The sequence below is a fragment of the Podarcis bocagei genome (genome assembly GCF_964188305.1).
Source record: "Podarcis bocagei genome assembly, chromosome: 13".
In the NCBI taxonomy this organism is placed as follows: domain Eukaryota; kingdom Metazoa; phylum Chordata; class Lepidosauria; order Squamata; family Lacertidae; genus Podarcis; species Podarcis bocagei.
Window position 1 is genome coordinate 55206567 of NC_138138.1, and position 19541 is coordinate 55226107.

General features: G+C 48.1%; 1 protein-coding gene across 1 annotated transcript; it reads left to right on the top strand.

Annotated features, from left to right (window-relative positions):
• The first annotated feature begins 4185 nt into the window (after positions 1-4185).
• On the top strand, positions 4186-19464 carry LOC308572244 (thialysine N-epsilon-acetyltransferase-like). Its single transcript, XM_081168234.1, has 6 exons — positions 4186-4359; positions 8650-8701; positions 11768-11851; positions 14421-14522; positions 16071-16111; positions 17499-19464. The coding sequence occupies exons 1-6, from the start codon at positions 4258-4260 to the stop codon at positions 17676-17678; spliced, it is 561 nt and encodes a 186-aa protein (XP_081024360.1). The 5' UTR covers positions 4186-4257; the 3' UTR covers positions 17679-19464.
• The last annotated feature ends 77 nt before the right edge of the window (positions 19465-19541 follow it).

Genomic DNA, 19541 nt, shown 5'->3' on the forward strand with positions numbered 1-19541 from the left:
GATTTCTTCAGATGTCGAGCTGGCACTCGACATTTGGTGCCCCGTGTGACTACCTTCGGACTCCACGTTGTTTCTCATCGTTCAGCGCTCACCACGCGTCTTTCATCCGCTTCGGATCCCGGTGAGTGCTCCCTTTCCTTCTGGCATTGTGGGGCAGTCTCTTTCGGACCGCGTGTGTGTGATTTATCTCGGACTTCATGCTGTTTTACAACGTTCAGCTCTCACCTCGCCCGGCAAGGGCTGCAGACGCGTCGTTCATCCACCTAGTGGATCCCTGGTGAGTTGCTCCCCCCCTTGCAGTCTCTTTCGGACTCCGTGTGTGCGATTCTGGACTACGTTATGGACTTATCAGCACTTACATCGCCCGGAAAGGGTTAAAGGTGCCTACTCATCCTTTGTGGATCCCTCGGTAAGTGCTCCCTGCTCTTTTTGCAACTCTTGCAATCATGGGAACGTCTCTATCAGCACCACAGAAAAAGTTTTCTGTAGACCTTAAATCTCTTTTGGCCAGCAACAGCCTTCTCGTCTCAGATGCTGACCTTCAGTCTCAACAGCAAAGTTTGACTCCAGCCAATCTCCTTTTGGCTGCCGCATCTGTTCCTTTGCCTGCCGACTTTCCCTTGATATATCCAGCATTGCCGCCTTCTGCTGTATATGCACCACCAAAGGCTCCTGTCCTCCCTCCCCTGCATTCTCTGCATTCTTCACTTCCTGTGCCTCCCGTTACTACTCCTCTCCAGGAATCTTCGCATTCAGCACCCCCCGCTCTTCCACCTCCTCCACCCAAGGCATCTGGCACCGCTCCTACCATTTCTCTTCAAAGATCTCTCAGTGCCACCGCTCCGTTGCTGCCTTTTGACTCTGATACTCCAAATCTCTTTCCTGTGATTGCTCCTGCACCCCCAGCCCCCGTCATGCTGACCCAAACCGATGTTCTCGATGGGCTGACGGGAGGAGGCAATTTTCTTACCATTGCCCAACAGTTGGCCCTTGATCCTATGTATTGGGCAGCCACCACAGCCACAGCCCAAGAGGCTCTGGCCTCTGTCCCTGATGACAGGAATGAGCGCAATGGCCGATGGAGCAGCATCAGACAGGGCCCTGCAGAGCCCTATGGACAATTTGTTGATCGCTTGTATAATACCTTCAAGCGGCAAGTTCAGGACCTGGCAGCACAAGAACTGATTGTACGCCAGCTTGCGTTTGCTAATGCAAATGAGGACTGTAAGCAAGCGCTGCACCGTCTAATGGCAACATCAAATATAGCCATTGCTGATATGCTTAAAGCCTGCCAGTCAGTGGGCACTGCTAGCCACGGCCTGCTAGCCACGGCCTGGTCCTCCTCCGTGTCCCAAAATCCTGCAAAGGCTACAACCTGTTGGATTGACAGTGGCTAAAGAAAAAATCCAGCGGACCTTACCCATTACGTACCTGGGACACAAGCTGACAGCATCTGCAGCCATTCCAGTCACGCCTCAACTACAGTTTCCTGATCATCTTAAACTGGTGGATTTACAACAAATTCTTGGACAGCTGAATTGGATAGAGTTATTTGGACCTGCCCACCTCCACTTTGTCTCCACTATTTTCTGCCCTTAAAGGACATAAGGATCCAGCAGACAAGATCACAGTCACCTCTGCAATGGACTTACAGTCAGTGTACCTGCCCTTCTCCCAGGAAGAATTTAAGCATCTGATGATGACAGCCGTTTCTACTCAAATAGCTTTTGCTGATTTCTTGGGAAATATCATTCACAATCCTCCTAGAGACCCTCGTTTGTCTTTCCTTACAGGGCTACGTTATGTCTTGCGAACTGCTTTGTCCCTCCTACCCTTACCCTCCGCCCTTACTGTGTTCACTGATGGTACCAAATCCAGAGGGGTGGTGGTGTGGGCAGAGGAGGGGGAATGGAAAAGTTTGTATACTACTGAGCAGTCCTCAACACAACGTGCTGAATTGGCAGCTGTAATTTTGGCATTTCAACAGTTTGCTAATATCCCTTTCAATCTCATTGTGGATTCTCAGTATGTATATAATCTTTTGAATGTTTTACCATTGTCTTATATCACTCCTGCTATTGATCAAAATTTGTTTACATTGTTTTCCACTTTGCAGAACTTGGTACAAGCTAGAACTTGTCAGTTTTATGTTGCCCATCTCAGATCTCACACTGGCCACCCTGGGTATTTGGCAGAAGGTAATGCCCAGGCAGACCATGCTTTGAAGAATGGTATTTTTTCATTGTTTTCAGACCCATTTGAAAGTCATTCTGTATTTCATCAAAATGCTAAAGTTCTGGCGAAATTTTTTTCGTTGCCCATTTCTCAAGCTCGAGACATTGGGCTTCTTCTGGATTGTGGTTTTTACATGCCAATAATCGAACCACGAAATATCACACAGGTTGCTTGGAAGTGGCCATTGGAATAATTTACCATTCTCATCCTTATTGGCATCACTTGGATTTTACCCCCCAGATATTTTTTTTTCTCCTCCCTCAGGAGTCCTGCCCTATGATGTGTTCCCCTGAGCATGTACAGAGGGCTGTCTTGGAACTATTGTGGACTCTTGGCAAGGGAGGGGGTGAGGGGATTTCAGTGTGTTCCAGTTGTTTCATTTTTGTGCTTTGGCATGGTTCCCGGACAGAAAGCAAGTTGCAATATGGTTTTTTAACAAGGCCTGCAAAGACAATGGGCTCTGTTTTCGACCTTGTTGCAATCTTTTTAGTTACAGCAAGTGGAATATGCTTGACGCGGAAAAAAATATATGCTTGGATAGTGCCTTTTAGCTGCTGAGAAAAATGATTTTAAAAAGCTTCTCAAAGCTTTGAACCTTTTTTTGGGTGGTGGTATTCTAGCATTCCAGTAAACGCTTCATATAAGATTAGCAATAATATGAAGGACAATCATATAAGTTCACCTCCTGTGTCTTTATCGCTTCTTGAAATAGCGTCTCTTTGTTTTCGTTTTAATCATAATAGTATATTTTTAGGTCATTATCCATATTGTAATTGGACCTATGAGTATTTTGATGGATTTTTTTTTGTTTTTTGTTTTTTTTAATGTTACCACTATGAGTGAAAGGCCAAAAGTCTCAGTTAATAATGTCACAACTTACATGACTTATGAACAACAAGCTGCGTGTATAGATTTTTTATGTTTGGTTCAACTGGATGGGAAAGAGCAGTAAATCTACATGTTTGCTTCAATCTGATTTATGGTTATTCTGTGGCAAATTGGACCGAAGCTTTGTTTTTAATTCTATCATCTTTGTTTTAAAAATAATCAACATAAAAACAAAAAAAAAGGTCAGAAATGAGAGAAGTTGCTTTATAAAACTTTTTATGCTTTAAATGTAATCTTTGCCTCTAAAGGTGGAATTTATGCCTTAATTCATTCTCTTTGTTGTATGTATATAACTGATCAATCAACCAATATTTCTGCTATTATTGATTATATGGAACAAATGATAACCCATAATCCTTTGAATCCACCTGAAGGTTTTGATCCATGGGATTGGTTATTTTCTTGGTTGCCTAATGGAGTATGGTTAAGAAATTTATTATTGATTGTAATTGCATGTATTGTTGGTTTTATTATTCAATGCTTGCTTGCTTTTTGATTTTTTTCCCCAATGTATTGCATGGTGGTTTCGACCACGGCCCACCACAAGGGTTACAAGGGGAATTTATGTTGCAAAATATAAATGCTTAGGTAATGGGAATGCGATTCTGATTAAGATTCCCTCTTATAATATAAACAAGAAAAGAGGGCATGTGGGAAAATGATTGCTTGTACATAAGAGCATGAGCAGAGTTCTTATTATTGCAGAGTGATTTTACAGCACGAGATATTGCTAAGAGCATGATGAGCACGTGAACACCTCATGCTAGACTAATGATTGGCTCACGTAGCATAACACTCTCTTTGTCTGTGGGCAAAAGCAAGGTTACATTCCTTTGATTTGTTACTTTTGAGTACCAGGCAGAGCAAGCGCAGTGCTGGAGGAGAGAGGATGATTTATTTCTTACTGTACACAATAAACATTGCACGGCAGAAGCCAAAGCTTTTTCTTCAAGTCATCTTGGTGTGAGACTGATTTTCTTACTGATGTCGAGCTGGTTCTCGACATCTGGCCAGCTCTGTCCCGCCCCGCTCCTCCTCCTCCTCTTTCCACCCTCCCTCTTCCCTGGAGCATCCTGGGAAATGTAGTCCTCCGAGCCTGGAGAAAACTTCCGTATCTCCAGCTGGGGATCTGCCATGGCCGATCAGGCAGCCGTGGACCAAGACCCCGCCGCCCCCGCGGTGTCGATCCGGCCCTCCCGAGCCGAGGACTGCGCGGAGATCATGCGCATGATCCGGGTAGGCCCTTTCCCACGAGCAGGCAGGCAGGCAGGCAGGCAGGCAGGCAGGCAGGCATTCGACTGGTGCAGCTGCGTCCTGTTGAAGCGCTGCACCTGTTGAATGTCAGCCTAGCTCCGCCGCTCAGCCCCGGCGCTCGCCCTCCCTGCAGCCCGAATAGCAAAAAAGAGAGAGAGAGAGAGAGAGATTTATTGCCTATTGAGCCTTCATCCTGGTTTGCAGGCAGGCAGGGTGGATAAAAATAAATCTGTTTTTTAAAAAAAACAACAACGGATTTTTAAAAACTTAAATCGGATTTTAAAATAAAAAGCATTTGGCGGAAAAATCTTTCTAAAGATAGTTTTCTGTTTAAAGGCTATTCATCAGGAAATAAGGGTTTGTTTTACGTTTTCCGTCTGTGCTAAAACTCAGGTTAAGTTTTTTGTTTGTTTTTAATTGTTTAACCACATCAGTTAACAAACGTGGATACATATGCTATAATGCTATTGTTTCAGTTAAAGAAAATGTTTAAATTGTTATTAAGGAAATGATTGTTTTTCTCCTTCCAATGAAGTACAGCAGAAAAGTTGTCCAAATAGAAACAGTTCACTTGTTAAACCTCACAATAATTTCATCATTCTCTGCCTGGGTGTTTCTTATAGTAGAACCAAATCAGTAATTTTTGTAAAAACTATTATTCCAAAAATGAGACATTCATCTGGTTGTAAATATTAAGATTATACCAGCAAGAATGAGTCTTTCTGCAAAAAAAATGATGATTTAAATCAAGTCTTACTGAAATCGTGATTTAAATCGATTTGATTTAAATCAAATCCACCCTGCAGGCAGGGATTATTATTTAATTCCTTTTGTCTATTGCATTTATATCCCACCCTTTCCCCCTCTTCCTTCTTTAATCCTCACTGCAACCCTGTGAAGTAGATGAGGCCTTAGCTCAGATGGCAGAGCACGACTCTTCATCTCAAAGACTTCTTTGCGGAGTTCACAGGTAAACTGCGGAACTCCTTGCCACTTGAGGCAGCGATGGCTACCAACTTTGACTGCTTTAAAAGAGGATTGGTCAAACCCAGTGAGGATGAAGGCTATGGTGTGGCTAAGAACCATGATGGCTCTGCTTCTGAAGGCCAGTTTTTGGGAGGACTTGTGTTCGAATCCTGCTTGTCGGTTTCACACAACGGGCGTCTGCTTGGTCACTCCGGGATGCTGGAGAGAAAACTAGCTCAGTCGGTAGAGCGTGAGACTTTGAATCCCAATATCTGCCCTCCCTTCCCCACAGGTGGGCGGGGTTTGCGGCACCGAGCGGGGCTCACCTGGGCAGGTGCCACCCACCTGCTTGAGCTGGCCTTTGACCCGCCCTCGGCCAGGGAGGATAATAGACGGCCGGCCGGGGGTGGACCTAAGGCCAAGCCTCTTTTGCGGTTCTCCCTTCCAGGATCACCCACCCTCTCCCTCCCTCAAATTAATAATTTCTTGCCTTATTAATTTCATCCTAGGTCAGCGATCTTCAATTTAATAATTCTTTCTTTACAGACTAATATTTTGTGTTCCAGTTCAGGGGGGCGCTGCTGCGGTTGTAAGATGGGTGCTGTATTCAGAACCGGGAAGGGATTTTCCCTGCATTGGCAGGTTTCGCCTTCCCTGTCGCATTTCGTCACAACTTTGGCGGTTTGAGGCCTTGGCAAGGTAGCCTTTAGTCTGACATCAAGTTGGGGGGGGGGGAATGCATTCATGCTCCCTCCCCATGCGGTGGTGCTTGCAGGGCCCGTTAAAGGGCAAACTCCCGGGACGAGGTCAGTGGAAGGGCATGCTGTGTAAGTTTGCGCTTTGCAGTCCCCTCTCACTGGATCTCACTGAGAGGGTTGCCTGCCAAGGCCTGTGCCAAGTTTCCCACTTCTGAAGCTCAATAAAGTTGTGGCCAATTTGAGCCCATACTCTGGTCTCTTGTCTCATCATTTGGGATAATGAGGTAGGCACCACAGACAGGGTTTAGCGCGTGTGCCCACAAACCGAACCCAAAGGGTGCTCATCAATGGTTCCTCTTCATCCTGGAGAAGAGTGACTAGTGGGGTGCCACAGGGTTCTGTCTTGGGCCCGGTCTTATTCAACATCTTTATCAACGACTTGGATGATGGACTCAAGGGCATCCTGATCAAATTTGCAGATGACACCAGACTGGGAGGGGTGGCTAACACCCCAGAGGACAGGATCACACTTCAAAACGACCTCGACAGATTAGAGAACTGGGCAAAAACCAACAAGATGAAGTTTAACAGGGAGAAATGTAAAGTATTGCACTTGGGCAAAAAAAATGAGAGGCACAAATACAAGATGGGTGACACCTGGCTTGAGAGCAGTACATGTGAAAAGGATCTAGGAGTCTTGGTTGACCACAAACTTGACATGAGCCAACAGTGTGACGCGGCAGCTAAAAAAGCCAATGCAATGCTGGGCTGCATCAATAGGAGTATAGCATCTAGATCAAGGGAAGTAATAGTGCCACTGTATTCTGCTCTGGTCAGACCTCACCTGGAGTGCTGTGTCCAGTTCTGGGCACCACAGTTCAAGAAGGACACGGACCAACTGGAACGTGTCCAGAGGAGGGCAACCAAAATGGTCAAAGGCCTGGAAACGATGCCTTATGAGGAATGGCTAAGGGAGCTGGGCATGTTTAGCCTGGAGAAGAGGAGGTTAAGGGGTGATATGATAGCCATGTTCAAATATATAAAAGGATGTCACATAGAGGAGGGAGAAAGGTTGTTTTCTGCTGCTCCAGAGAAGCGGACACGGAGCAATGGATCCAAACTACAAGAAAGAAGATTCCACCTAAACATTAGGAAGAACTTCCTGACAGTAAGAGCTGTTTGACAGTGGAATTTGCTGCCAAGGAGTGTGGTGGAGTCTCCTACTTTGGAGGTCTTTAAGCAGAGGCTTGACAACCACATGTCAGGAGTGCTCTGATGGTGTTTCCTGCTTGGCAGGGGGTTGGACTCGATGGCCCTTGTGGTCTCTTCCAACTCTATGATTCTATCATTCTATGATTCTATGATTCCTGCATATTGCAGCGGGGTGGGCTGGATGACCCTCAGGGGTCCCACTTGACTCTATAATTCTAGGATCCAGAACAGGATTTGTTCAGGATATTGAGGAGGAATCAATTGAAACTGCAGGTGAGCTGATTTGGAGCGGAGTGCGAATTAATTGAAGCCTGGAAGCGGGGCCTGGGGGCGGGATTCGGATGATGCGAGGCTTTTAAATCCTTAAATGTAGATTAGCATATGCAAATCCTATGCAGATGTGCGGGCCCAGGATCTATTCCAGCCCTAGCAACAGCCCCCTGCTGTCAGAATAAAAGGGAGAGAATGCTCAGCTTCCTTTGCAAAGTCTAAACTGGGCACACTCTGTAACAAAAGTTCACCCTGCCTGACTTCAAAAGGAACCTCCTTGGCTTTGAAACGCTGAGCCAGGATTTAACCGGAGAGTTTGATGCTGTTTGTTTAGCGCTGGACCACGGCCAGCGATTTCGCTCCTGTGGGTTTTGCATTAGCATAGCAAAGCTCGCCGAAAGATTGTGTAATTGCCAGATATTGCTTTAGACTCTAGGCTATCCTCTCTCTGTGTCATTTGAGATTCTGCAGAGAAACTTGCACTCCGCAGTTTGCAATCCAGAGAGGCTGCTGGATCAGGCCGGAGGGGGCCCGATCCACTCCAGGATCTTGTTCTCACGGTGGCCGACTGTGATAAGAATTTTTAGGTCTTAGATATATATTAAAGATAAAGGGACCCCTGACCGTTAGGTCCAGTCGTGACCGACTCTGGGGTTGTGGCGCTCATCTCGCTTTATTGTCCGAGGGAGCTGGCGTACAGCTTCCGGGTCATGTGGCCAGCATGACTAAGCTGCTTCTGGCGAACCAGAGCAGCGCACGGAAACGCCGTTTACCTTCCCGCCAGAGTGGTACCTATTTATCTACTGGCACTTTCACGTGCTTTTGAACTGCTTGGTTGGCAGGAGCAGGGACCGAGCAACGGGAGCTCACTCCGTCACGGGGATTCGAACCGCCGACCTTCTGATTTCCAGAAGCGGCTTAGTCATGCTGGCCACACGACCCGGAAAAACTGTCTGCAGACAAATGTTGGCTCCCTTGGCCGACGCCAGCGTCGGCCACGACTGGACCTAATGGTCAAGGGTCCCTTTACCTCTGCTTTTTATGTGTGGAAATTCAAGGTCTTGGCAAATGAGATGGTGGGGCAGGCATTGTACCCGCGGTTCATGTTCTCTTCCTCCCTTTTCAGGAACTTGCAGAGTTTGAGAAAATGCCTGATCAGGTAGCAAACAGCAGTCAAGGTGAGGCCGAACCCAGGGCGCGGATTCTCGGGGCAAATTTCCTTGGCCAGGTCTACTTACAAGGGTGTTGTGTTCATGTTTGGGACACGATGGGTGGGATCAGATCACTGTGGGCTGGTGGTTGAGGGCACCGGGTGTGGGAGAGGGGCTGCATTTCCCGCCCCAACCTGGCCACAGTGATCCATGCTTGACTACTGTAATTCGCTCTACGCGGGGCTGCCCTTGAAGCTGACCCAGAAACTCCAGCGGGTGCAGAATGCTGCAGCGAGGCTCCTCATGGGGTTCCTGCCATGGGAGCATATTCACCCAGTGCTTTACCAGTTGCACTGGCTCCCGGTGGAGTACAGGGTCAGGTTCAAGGTGGTGGTCTTGATCTTTGTGGCTTAGGGCCCTCGTATCTATGGGGCGGCCTCTCCTGGTCTGCCCCACAGAGGACCTTAAGGTCCATGAATAACCATAGTTTAGAAGTCCCGGGCCCTAAGGAAGCCAGACTATCCTCCACCAGGGCCTTCTCAGTGGTGGCTCCGACCTGGTGGAATGCTCTGTCCCAGGAGACCAGGGCCCTGCAGGATTTAACCCCCTTCCGCAGGGCCTGTAAGACACAGCTATTCCACCTGGCCTTTAATTTGAATTCAGCCTGATCTTTTATTTCCCTTCTCTCCCCTCCCCTTTTATGAATATTGCCCACTCTGAGACCCCAACTAATTCTCCCCTGGTCTCCTTGCTGGCGCAAATAGGACCAATTCAGCCAGCTAGCCCTGGGAATTATCTAATTGATTGTTGAATTCAGAATGTTACTGTCATTCATGTTTTTATACTGTATTTTATGCTGTTTTAATTAAGTGTTTTAACTTTGTTGTTAGCCGCCCTGAGCCTGGTTTTTGAACTGGGAAGGGCGGGGTATAAATAAATAAAAATATTATTATTATTATTATGCCCTGCGGCATCCAGGAGCATAGAATCACAGAAGCGTCCAGTCGAAAGGGACCCCTAGAGGCCATCTATCTCAACCCCCGCAGAATGCAGGAATCGCAGATCAAGCATCCCCGACAGAGGGCCATCCGGCATCTGCGTAAAAAACCTCCAACTTCCAGTGGGGGTTCGTTCCACATTTGAAAGGTGGTGGACAACCGCACTTTGCAAAAGGAGAAGAGAATTGGTCTCTGCCCGCAAGGGGCTTGCAAAACAAAATCAACGCAGGAGAGCCCACAAAGTCAGAAAATGGCTCCTGAAGGAATGAGCTGGCCTGGTCAACTCACAAAGCAATTTCCCCCCAGAAAAAGACATGTGGGGGCTTTGAGGTTGAATCCTGACAAGACAGAAGAGCTGTTTTTGGGGGACAGGAGGCAGGCAGGTGTGGAGGATTCCCTGGTCCTGAATGGGGCAACTGTGCCCCTGAAATACCAGGTACGCAGCCTGGGAGTCATTTTGGACTCAGCGCTGTCCATGGAGGCGCAGGTCAGTTCTGTGTCCAGGGCAGCTGTCTACCAGCTCCATCTGGTACGCTGGATGAGACCCTCCCTGCCCGCAGACTGTCTGGCCAAAGTGGAGCATGCTCTGGTTATCTCTCGCTTGGACTACTGCAATGCACTCCACGTGGGGCTACCTTTGAAGGTGACTCGGAAACTGCAATTAATCCAGAATGCGGCAGCTAGACTGGGGGCGGCCGCTGAGACCACATAACACCGGTTCTGAAAGACCTACACTGGCTCCCAGTACATTTCCAAGCACAATTCAAAGTGTTGGTGCTGACCTTGAAAGCCCTAAACGGCCTCAAAGGCCCAGTAGACCTGAAGGAGCGTCTCCACCCCCATCATTCAGCCCAGACACTGAAGTCCAGCTCCGAGGGCCTTCTGGCGGTTCCCTCCCTGCGAGAAGTGAGGTTACAGGGAACCAGACAGAGGGCCTTCTCGGTAGTGGCACCCTCTCTGTGGAATGCCCTCCCACCAGATGTCAAAGAGAAAAATAACTACCAGACTTTTAGAAGACATCTGAAGGCAGCCCTGTTTAGGGAAGTTTTTAATGTTTAATAGGTTATTGTACTTTAGTGTTTTGTTGGAAGCCACCCAGAGTGGCTGGGGAAGCCCAGCCAGATGGGCAGGGTATAAATAACATCATCTTATTATTATTACAGTGGTGCCTCGCAAGATGAAATTAATCCATTCTGCGAGTATCTTCGTCTAGCGGTTTTTTCGTCTTGCGAAGCAACCCTATTAGCGCCTTAGCGGATTAGCACTATTAGCGGTTTAGCGGCTATTAAAGGCTTAGCGGCTTAGCGGCTTAGCTGCTAAAAGGCTATTAAAGGCTTAGCGGCTTAGAAAAAGGGGGGAGCGGAAAAAAATCTCAAGACTCGCAAGACATTTTCGTTTTGTGAAGCAAGCCCATAGGGAAATTCGTCCTGCGAAGCCCATTGAAAAATGGAAAACCCTTTCGTGTAGCGGGTTTTCCGTCTTGCGAGGCATTCGTCTTGCGGGGCACCACTGTAGTAGTAGTAGTAGTAGTATTATTATTATTATTATTATTATTATTATTATTTCCAGAGGTCACCTGAACTTAAAAGCCCAAACGTTTGGGGTTCATATATCTGGTCGCCAGGGACGCGGACTTAGAAAAAATATTGGGGGGGCCCGGGAAAGCTCATGAATAATAAATAAGCTCATGAATATGCAAATAAAGTGGCTCCGGCCCTAAATAGGGCAAGCCACGCCCCCCAGCCAGCCGATTGGCTGGCTGGGAGGTGTGGCCAGTCGGGATTCCCCTGTTCTCGCGGGATTTCCGGCAGTGCCTCCGATTAGGGCGCGCGGCTGGCTGGCTGGCGAAGGAGCAGGTGAGGAGGAGGCGGCGGGGGACGGCGGCGGCGCTCTGCTGGAAAGGCGCCCGCCCGAGATTATTGGGGGGGCTGAGCCCCCCAAAAAAATTTTTTGAGGGGGCTCGAGCCCCCTCAAGCCCCATGGAGTCGGCGCCTATGCTGGTCGCCTTGCAGTGATTCCTGGGTCCTGCTGACCCCAGTTTCCCCCCACCCCCTTTCTCTCGCTGTCTCTTTGATTCTCGTGTCCTTCTTTCCAGGACTTTACAAGGACGGCTTCTGCCAGGACCCCTTCTATAAATGTGTGGTGGCCGAGGTCTCCCCAAAACATCGGAGCAAAGACGGTAAGCGAGGTTCCTGCCCCAAAATCCTATCTTCCAATATGGCGAAGATGCAATCCTTCCCTCTCTGCCGCAATGGGGAAGTTCCCCTTCTCTTCGCTCCTTCCCTCTCCCAATTAACCTCCGTCTCCAGGGCTCAGCGATGGGAGGAAAGGCAGAAGGAAGAATCACCCAGGTTTGCCCCAGAGACGTTCTGCCTTGGTCAGAGCCCATCTGGCGTTCTGGGCACCCCAGTTTAAGAAGGATATCGACAAGCTATAGGGCGGCTGAGAGGATCAAGGGGTCTGGCCATATGAGGAGCGGTCGAAGGAGTTGGGAAGGGGGAAGAGGGGACTGAGAGGTGATAGCCACCTTCAAAAATAATAGATTGGCAAATTAAATTACAGGAATTTGTAATTGAGATGGCTCAATTGATGAGCAAACTCAGAGGAAACTCAAAGCAAAAGTTTGTGGGGAAATGGGATGGTTATAGAAGATATGTCGACAAATACAATAGCAGTTTTGACTCCATGCTAGCGTTCAGGTGACAAAAGAAGTGGACAACAATTAAGGATTTATTATATTTTCTGAATGCATTGGGAAATCTATATATAAAGGTTTGTTTTGTTTATGTTCAGTTGTAAGGTAAAATGTATGCGAAGGGACTTGACAGGAAGTCAAAACTGAAGAAACGATTTTGTAAGATAAAAGGTGGAAAAATATTTATTTTCATTATTATCATTATTTTGTGTGTGTGTGTGTGTTTGTGCGGGTGTGTGTTTTGCATGGAATGTTTGGGAGGAAATAACAAATAGCAAACAAAATATTGATGTATGTAATTTTTATTTCTCAATTATATTTTGCGGTAGTATGGTTCTGGCGGTTTTCTCCCCGCGAGAAGCCAAGTTACAGGGAACCAGGCACAGGGCCTTCTTAGTGGTGGCGCCCGCTCTGTGGAACGCCCTCCCAGCAGATGTCAAGGAAATAAACAACTATCTGAATTTTAGAAGACATCTGAAGGCAGCCCTGTTTAGGGATTTTTTTAGTGACTGATGTTTTAATGTATTTTTAATCTTTGTTGGAAGCCGCCCAGAGTGCCTGGGGAAACCCAGCCAGATGGGCGGGGTATACTGTAAATAATAAATTATGATGATCAATTAGATTTATAGACCTCCCTTCATCACAAGATATCAGGGTGGTTCACAGGATAAAATACAAGGTAAATAGTTAAAATAACACACAAAATAACACCCCGGCAGACACATTTAGAAGGCCGTAGAATATTGACCAACCATTAATCTGCTATTGAAACTGTGTACAGTGGCGCCCCGCAAGACGAATGCCTCGCAAGACAGAAAACCCGCTAGACGAAAAGGTTTTCCATTTTTGAGCTGCTTCGCAAGACAAATTTCCCTATGGGCTTGCTTCGCAAGACGAAAAACGAAAATGTCTTGCAAGTTTGTTTCCTTTTTCTTAACACTGTTAATACAGTTGCGACTTGACTTCGAGGAGCAACTCATAGAACACAGTGTACATAGTAGCCTTTTTGAGGTTTTTAAAGACTTTGGTGATTTTTGAAGCTTTTCCAAAACTTCTTTTGCAGCCATTTGGTAAGTTAAGCTTTTAAAACTTTTTTGGGGGGGTTTGGATTTTGGGTTGGGGTGTTTGGAATTCAAGGACTTGGTGTTGGGGAGGGGTTTGCAAGAATCTGGAAGCTTGTTTTTTCCCCTGCATTTTTATGATTTTCTGTGACCATTGGGCCGCTCTGCTGTTTTTTTAAAAAAATTCTGGGTTTGAATTTTGAAATGCTCTTTACAGTATGTGTGACTTTAAAGAGCACTTAATAAACTCTTGTTGTACCAAATTTGGCTTTGTTTGGACTTTTTTTGACCATAGGAACGCATTAATTGATTTTCAATGCATTCCTATGGGAAACCGTGCTTCGCAAGACGAAAAATTCGCTAGACGAAAAAATTCACAGAACTGTATATCTGAATGCAACAAGGGTTTTCCCCTCCTCCCCTGTATCAAAGATTGCAAATCCCTTTTGGACAGGGCCTTATATTTTGGTTGTTTCCCTGCAAATGTCTACAAAACTCTCTATATGGATGGATTTCCCCCCTAAATTGACTTTTGAATTCTGAATTTATTGTTATTCACGTTTTATACTGTCTTTTATGCTGGTTTTTTGTTGCATCAGTTAAGTGTTTTAAATTTGTTGCTAGCCGCCCTGAGCCCGGTTTTCTGAACCGGGAAGGGCGGGGTATACATAAAAAAATATTATTATTATTATTACTATTATTAACCCTTGGGGTGCATTGCAACTTTCCGATTCTATGATTTGCAATCCAGGGGGAATTTCAGAACCACTTACCCAGGTTCTCATCCCACGGGGAGCAGCCCACAATCTCTAGGGCAGCCCCCCAATATATTTTCCGCCCCCAAGCAACTGCCTGGAGTAAAAAGGCTGCGTTTGAATCGCCCGGGTCCTGTTTATGGTCTGCTGCTAACCTGATCCACAAGAGCCCTGGACAGATTTTAGAAAAGCAGGTTGTGATCTCTTGTCGTCGTTCTTTCGTTTTTCCCGCTGCAGGCCACACCGTCGTGGGGTTCGGCCTATATTTTTTCACTTACAGCACCTGGAAAGGCAGAAACATCTACATGGAAGACCTCTACGTCATGCCAGAGTTTCGGGGTACGGAAATGTGGAAGGGAAGGAGCTGCTTCGAGGCTCTTAATCTCTGGGTTGCGGGTTCAAGTTCCGCGTTGGGCAAAGATTTCCACAGCGCAGGGGGTTGGTCTGGATGACCGTTGGGGTCCCTTGCAACTCGACAATTCGGTGGATTCTATGAACAGACAGGAACTATAATTAAGAAATAATTAAGAAAATAATTATAATTAAGAAAATGTGTGTGTGTGTGAGAGAGAGAGATAGAGATCGTTGTACCTTCAAAGCAACCTGGCGCCCTCCACTTTCATTGCACTACAACTCCCAAAACTCCCTGCGAGAAGCCCACCAGGCAGAGGGCCTTCTCGGTGGTGGCGCCCGCCCTGAGAAACGCCCTCCCACCGATGTCAAAGAGAACAACAACTACCAGACTTTTAGAAGATATCTGAAGGCAGCCCTGTTCAGGGAAGCTTTTAATGTTTAATAGATTATTGTATGTTAATATTCTGTTAGAAGCCGCCCAGAGTGGCTGGGGAAACCCAGCCAGATAGGCGGGGGATAAATAATAATAAATTACAGTGGTACCTCAGGTTAAGTACTTAATTCGTTCCGGAGGTCTGTTCTTAACCCGAAACTGTTCTCAGTGGCGTAGCGTGGGTTGTCAGCACCCGGGGCAAGGCAAGTAATTTGCGCCCCCTAACCCGTGGATTTGCGCCCCCTAACCCTAACCCCCAGATGTTGCGCCCGGTGCGGCCGGCCCCCCCTGCACCCCCCACGCTACGCCACTGACTGTTCTTAACCTGAAGCACCACTTTAGCTAATGGGGCCTCCCGCTGCCGCCGGAGCACGATTTCTGTTCTCATCCTGAAGCAAAGTTCTTAACCTGAAGCACTATTTCTGGGTTAGCGGAGTCTGTAACCTGAAGCGTATGTAACCCGAGGTACCACTGTATTATTATTAGGGACCCCTGACCGTTAGGTCCAGTCGTGGCCGACTCTGGGGTTGCGGCGCTCATCTCGCTTTATTGGCCGAGGGAGCCGGCGTACAGCTTCCGGGTCATGTGGCCAGCATGACTAAGCCGCTTCTGGCAAACCAGAGCAGCGCACGGAAACGCCATTTACCTTCCCGCTGGAGCGGTACCTATTTATCTACTTGCACTGGCATGCGTTCGAATTGCTAGGTTGGCAGGAGCAGGGACCGAGCAACGGGAGCTCACCCTGTCGCGGGGATTTGAACCGCCGACCTTCTAATCGGCAAGTCCTAGGCTCTGTGGTTTAACCCACAGCGCCACCCGCATCCCATATATTATTATTATTATTATTATTATTATTATTATTATTATTATTATTATATCTGGAAGGAGTCCGGTTGCTTTGAAAACAAAGGTAAAATTTGGAGGGAGTGACCTAGACCAGATGAGGGCGGGACATGTTCTGGGAAGTGGTAGTGGAAGCCAGGATGCTGTGGCAGAGAGTTCCCAAGGCGTAAATACCGGGGGGGGGGTGTATTTCCTTCCTTCGGAGAACCCAGGAGTCCTGTCTTCCTTCTGAGCTTTTCCTCTTCCTTCTGTCGCAGGGAGAGGCATTGGGAAGAAGCTGATGAGCGCCATTGCCCAGGTAAGAGCTGCCCCTACACAGAAATGGAACCTTCTGCATGCCAGGCAACCGCTCTGCTACGTCCCTTTCCCCTATAAATAGGGATATTGGAAGCTGCCTCATAGCCAGTCATGCCTCTGGGGTCCACCTAGCTCCATATTACCTGCTTGGGCTGGCAGCAACAACTCTCCAGGTGTAAGGTAAAGGTCAAGGGACCCCTGACCATGAGGTCCAGTCGTGGCCGACTCTGGGGTTGCGGCGCTCATCTCGCTTTATTGGCCGAGGGAGCCTGCGTACAGCTTCCAGGTCATGTGGCCAGCAGGACTAAGCCGCTTCTGGCGAACCAGAGCAGCGCACGGAAACGCCGTTTACCTTCCCGCCAGAGCGGTACCTGTTTATCTACTTGCTCTTTGACGTGCTTTCAAACTGCTAGGTTGGCAGGAGCAGGGACCGAGCAACGGGAGCTCACCCCGTTGCGGGGATTCGAACCGCTGACCTTCTGATCGGCAAGTCCTAGGCTCTGTGGTTTAACCCACAGCACCACCCGTGTCAGGCAGGTGTAATAATAACTATTATTATTATTATTATTATACCTCCCCCAGCCACTCTAGGCAGCTCCCAACAGAATTAATGATAATAATAATGAAAAAGTGATAAAACATCAGACATTAAAAACTTCCCTAAACAGGGCTGCCTTCAGATGTCTTCTAAAAGTCAGATAGTTGTTTATTTCCTTGATATCTGAAGGGAGGGCGGTTCCACAGGGCGGGCGCCACCACTGAGAAGGCCCTCTGCCTTGTTCCCTGTAATCTCACTTCTCACAGGGAGGGAACCGCCAGAAGGCCCTCAGAGCTGGACCTCAGTGTCTGGGCTAAACGATGGGGGTGGAGACGCTCCTTCAGATCTACTGGGCCTTTTAGGCCATTTAGGGCTTTCAAGGTCAGCACCAACACTTTGAATTGTGCTCGGAAACGTACTGGGAGCCAATGTAGGTCTTTCAAGACCAGTGTTATGTCGTCTCCCAGTCCCCAGTCTAGCTGCCGCATTCTGGATTAGTTGCAGTTTCCGTGTCACCTTCAAAGGCAGCCCCACATAGAGCGCATTGCAGTAGTCCAAGCGGGAGATAACTAGAGCATGCACCACTCTGGGGAGACAGTCTGCGGGCAGGGAGGGTCTCATCCTGCGTACCAGATGGAGCTGGTAGACAGCTGCCCTGGACACAGAACTGACCTGCGCCTCCATGGACAGCGGTGAGTCCAGAATGACTCCCAGGCTGCACACCTGGTCCTTCAGGGGCACAGTTGCCCCAGCGCTACCCAAAGATCCCGAAGGTTGAACCCACAACCTTCTACATGCCAAGCAGATGTTCTCCCTGCTGAGCTAAGGTCTTTCTTCTCCTCCTCTGCAGATCGGCGTGGAGAAAGGATGCACCCAGATGAAGTTCTCCGCTCTGGACTGGAACCAAAAGGCCATCGACTTATACCTTGGCAACGGCGCCGTGGACCTGACTGCCACTGAGGGCTGGCACGTCTTCCGCTTCGAAGAAGACGCCATGCGGCAGCTGGCAGAGGGGGCAGCCAGCAAATGAGGCGCGGGCAGAGATTTCGGAACAGCAGGACTGTCATCCCTCGGAGAACCCAGGAATCCGGGTTCCTTTATTCACTCTGGACCGAGTGGTTGGGGAGGTCTAGCAGTAGCAGGGCCGCCGCTTCGCAGATTCGCAAAATGGTGGGGCTGGAAGGGGGACCACCAAAGGTCATCTATCTCAACCCCCTTGCGATGCAGGAATCACACTCAAAGAATCCCTGACATCCAGCCTCTGCTTTGAAACCTCCGGGAATGGATAGTCCAGCACCTTCTAGGAGTACCTCTGTTGAATGACTCTCACCACCAGAATCCGCTTAGCCCGAATCTCCTTTCTTGCAAACTGAAGCCATGGGTTCAAGTCCTGCCCTCCGGAGCAGGAGAAAACAAGCTTGCATCTTGTGATAGCCCTCCATGTGATAGCCCTGAATAAATATCTTAAGGGCTATCACATGGAGGAGAGATGCAAGCTTGTTTTCTCCTGCTCCGCAGGGTAGGACTCGAACCCATGGCTTCAATCTCAGTCCTCTCTTCTCCAGGCTAAATACCCCCAGCTCCTTCAACTGTTCCTCAAACGCAGGCTCCCACAACTTCGCCCCTCCAGATGTTTTTGGCCCACAACTCCCATGATCCCTAGCTATCAGGACCAGCAGTCAGGGATGATGGGAATTGTAGTCTCCAAACAACTGTAGGGCCGAGGTTGAGGAAGCCTGCTCATAATGTAGCCTTCTTAGACTTTACCGACTGGTGGGGTCTGTGTTGCTCCCGGGAGGGAGAAAGGAAGTCAAATGACACCGAGGTTGCTTCAGAGAAAGAGTTTATTCTGCTCTCCGAATAGCAGAAGGCACTTGCGTGGTCAGTCCACAGCAAGTCAAAAGTAATGAGAGATTTCATGCAGTATATATATCCTCCAGGCACCCTCTCCCCCCTTCGCCAGGAATCCAGCCACGTCAGCTTATACACGCAGGTTGACATCACATATGTTCCTGCTCCTTACTCTTAACCATAAAAGGGTTTTCCTCTTCCTGTGCTTTTGACCATAAAAGGGTGTTCCTATTCCTGTTCCTATACTCTTATCTTGGAGCAAGAGGTCACCAACTCCTGGCGCCGTTCCCGGACTAAGTCTGTGCGTCAGCATGTGGTCTTAATGTAAGATAAGATAGAGTGTCATCCCTGCTCCACTGGAACAGCCAAGGCCATCCATTGCCGTCACGGACTGATAAAGGAGAGGGCTTTGAGCACTTGTTTATACAGCTGGCTTTCTGTTTATACATTGACTCACGAGCTCAAGTTAATGCATTTTAGAAATGCTCCTTTGCAGGGGAGGGAATGTGGATTTTGGGTCCCGTTTCAGACTGACTATACAGTCAGGTTTTTAGATTTGGGAAACCCAAAGGCTTGGTTTCCAGACCCTTGGTCATCTTGGTTGCCCTCCTCTGCTCACCTCCCAACTTGTCAATCTCCGCTTTAAACTGGGGTGCCCAGAACCGGACACAGGACTCCAGGTGTGGTCTGTCGAAGGCAGAATAGAGCAGGATTATTCCTTGCCTTGACCTGGACACTAGACTTCTTGTTGATGCAGCCTAGAATAGCGTTGGCCTTTTTTGCTGCTCCATCACACTCTGGGCTCATGTTAAGCCTGTGGTCCACAAGACCCCTAGATCCTTTTCACATGTACTGCTAGCAAGCCAGCTGTCCCCCATTTTATATTTGTGCCTCTGGTTCTTCCTGCCTAAGTGCAGAATCTTGCATTTGTCCTGACCGAAACACAATAAATGTCCTTGCCTTTGGGTTTGCCTCCTTTTAAACTCCCTGCTTTCCTCCCCACCGGCACCAGCCTTCAAATAAATAAATATACGTACAGGTT

Coding starts and splice junctions, on each gene's coding strand:
- LOC308572244 (XM_081168234.1), top strand. CDS start 4,258: ATGGCCGATCAGGCAGCCGTGGACCAAGACCCCGCCGCCCCCGCGGTG. Junction 4,360..8,649: donor AGATCATGCGCATGATCCGG/GTAGGCCCTTTC, acceptor CTCCCTTTTCAG/GAACTTGCAGAGTTTGAGAA. Junction 14,523..16,070: donor CGTCATGCCAGAGTTTCGGG/GTACGGAAATGT, acceptor CTTCTGTCGCAG/GGAGAGGCATTGGGAAGAAG.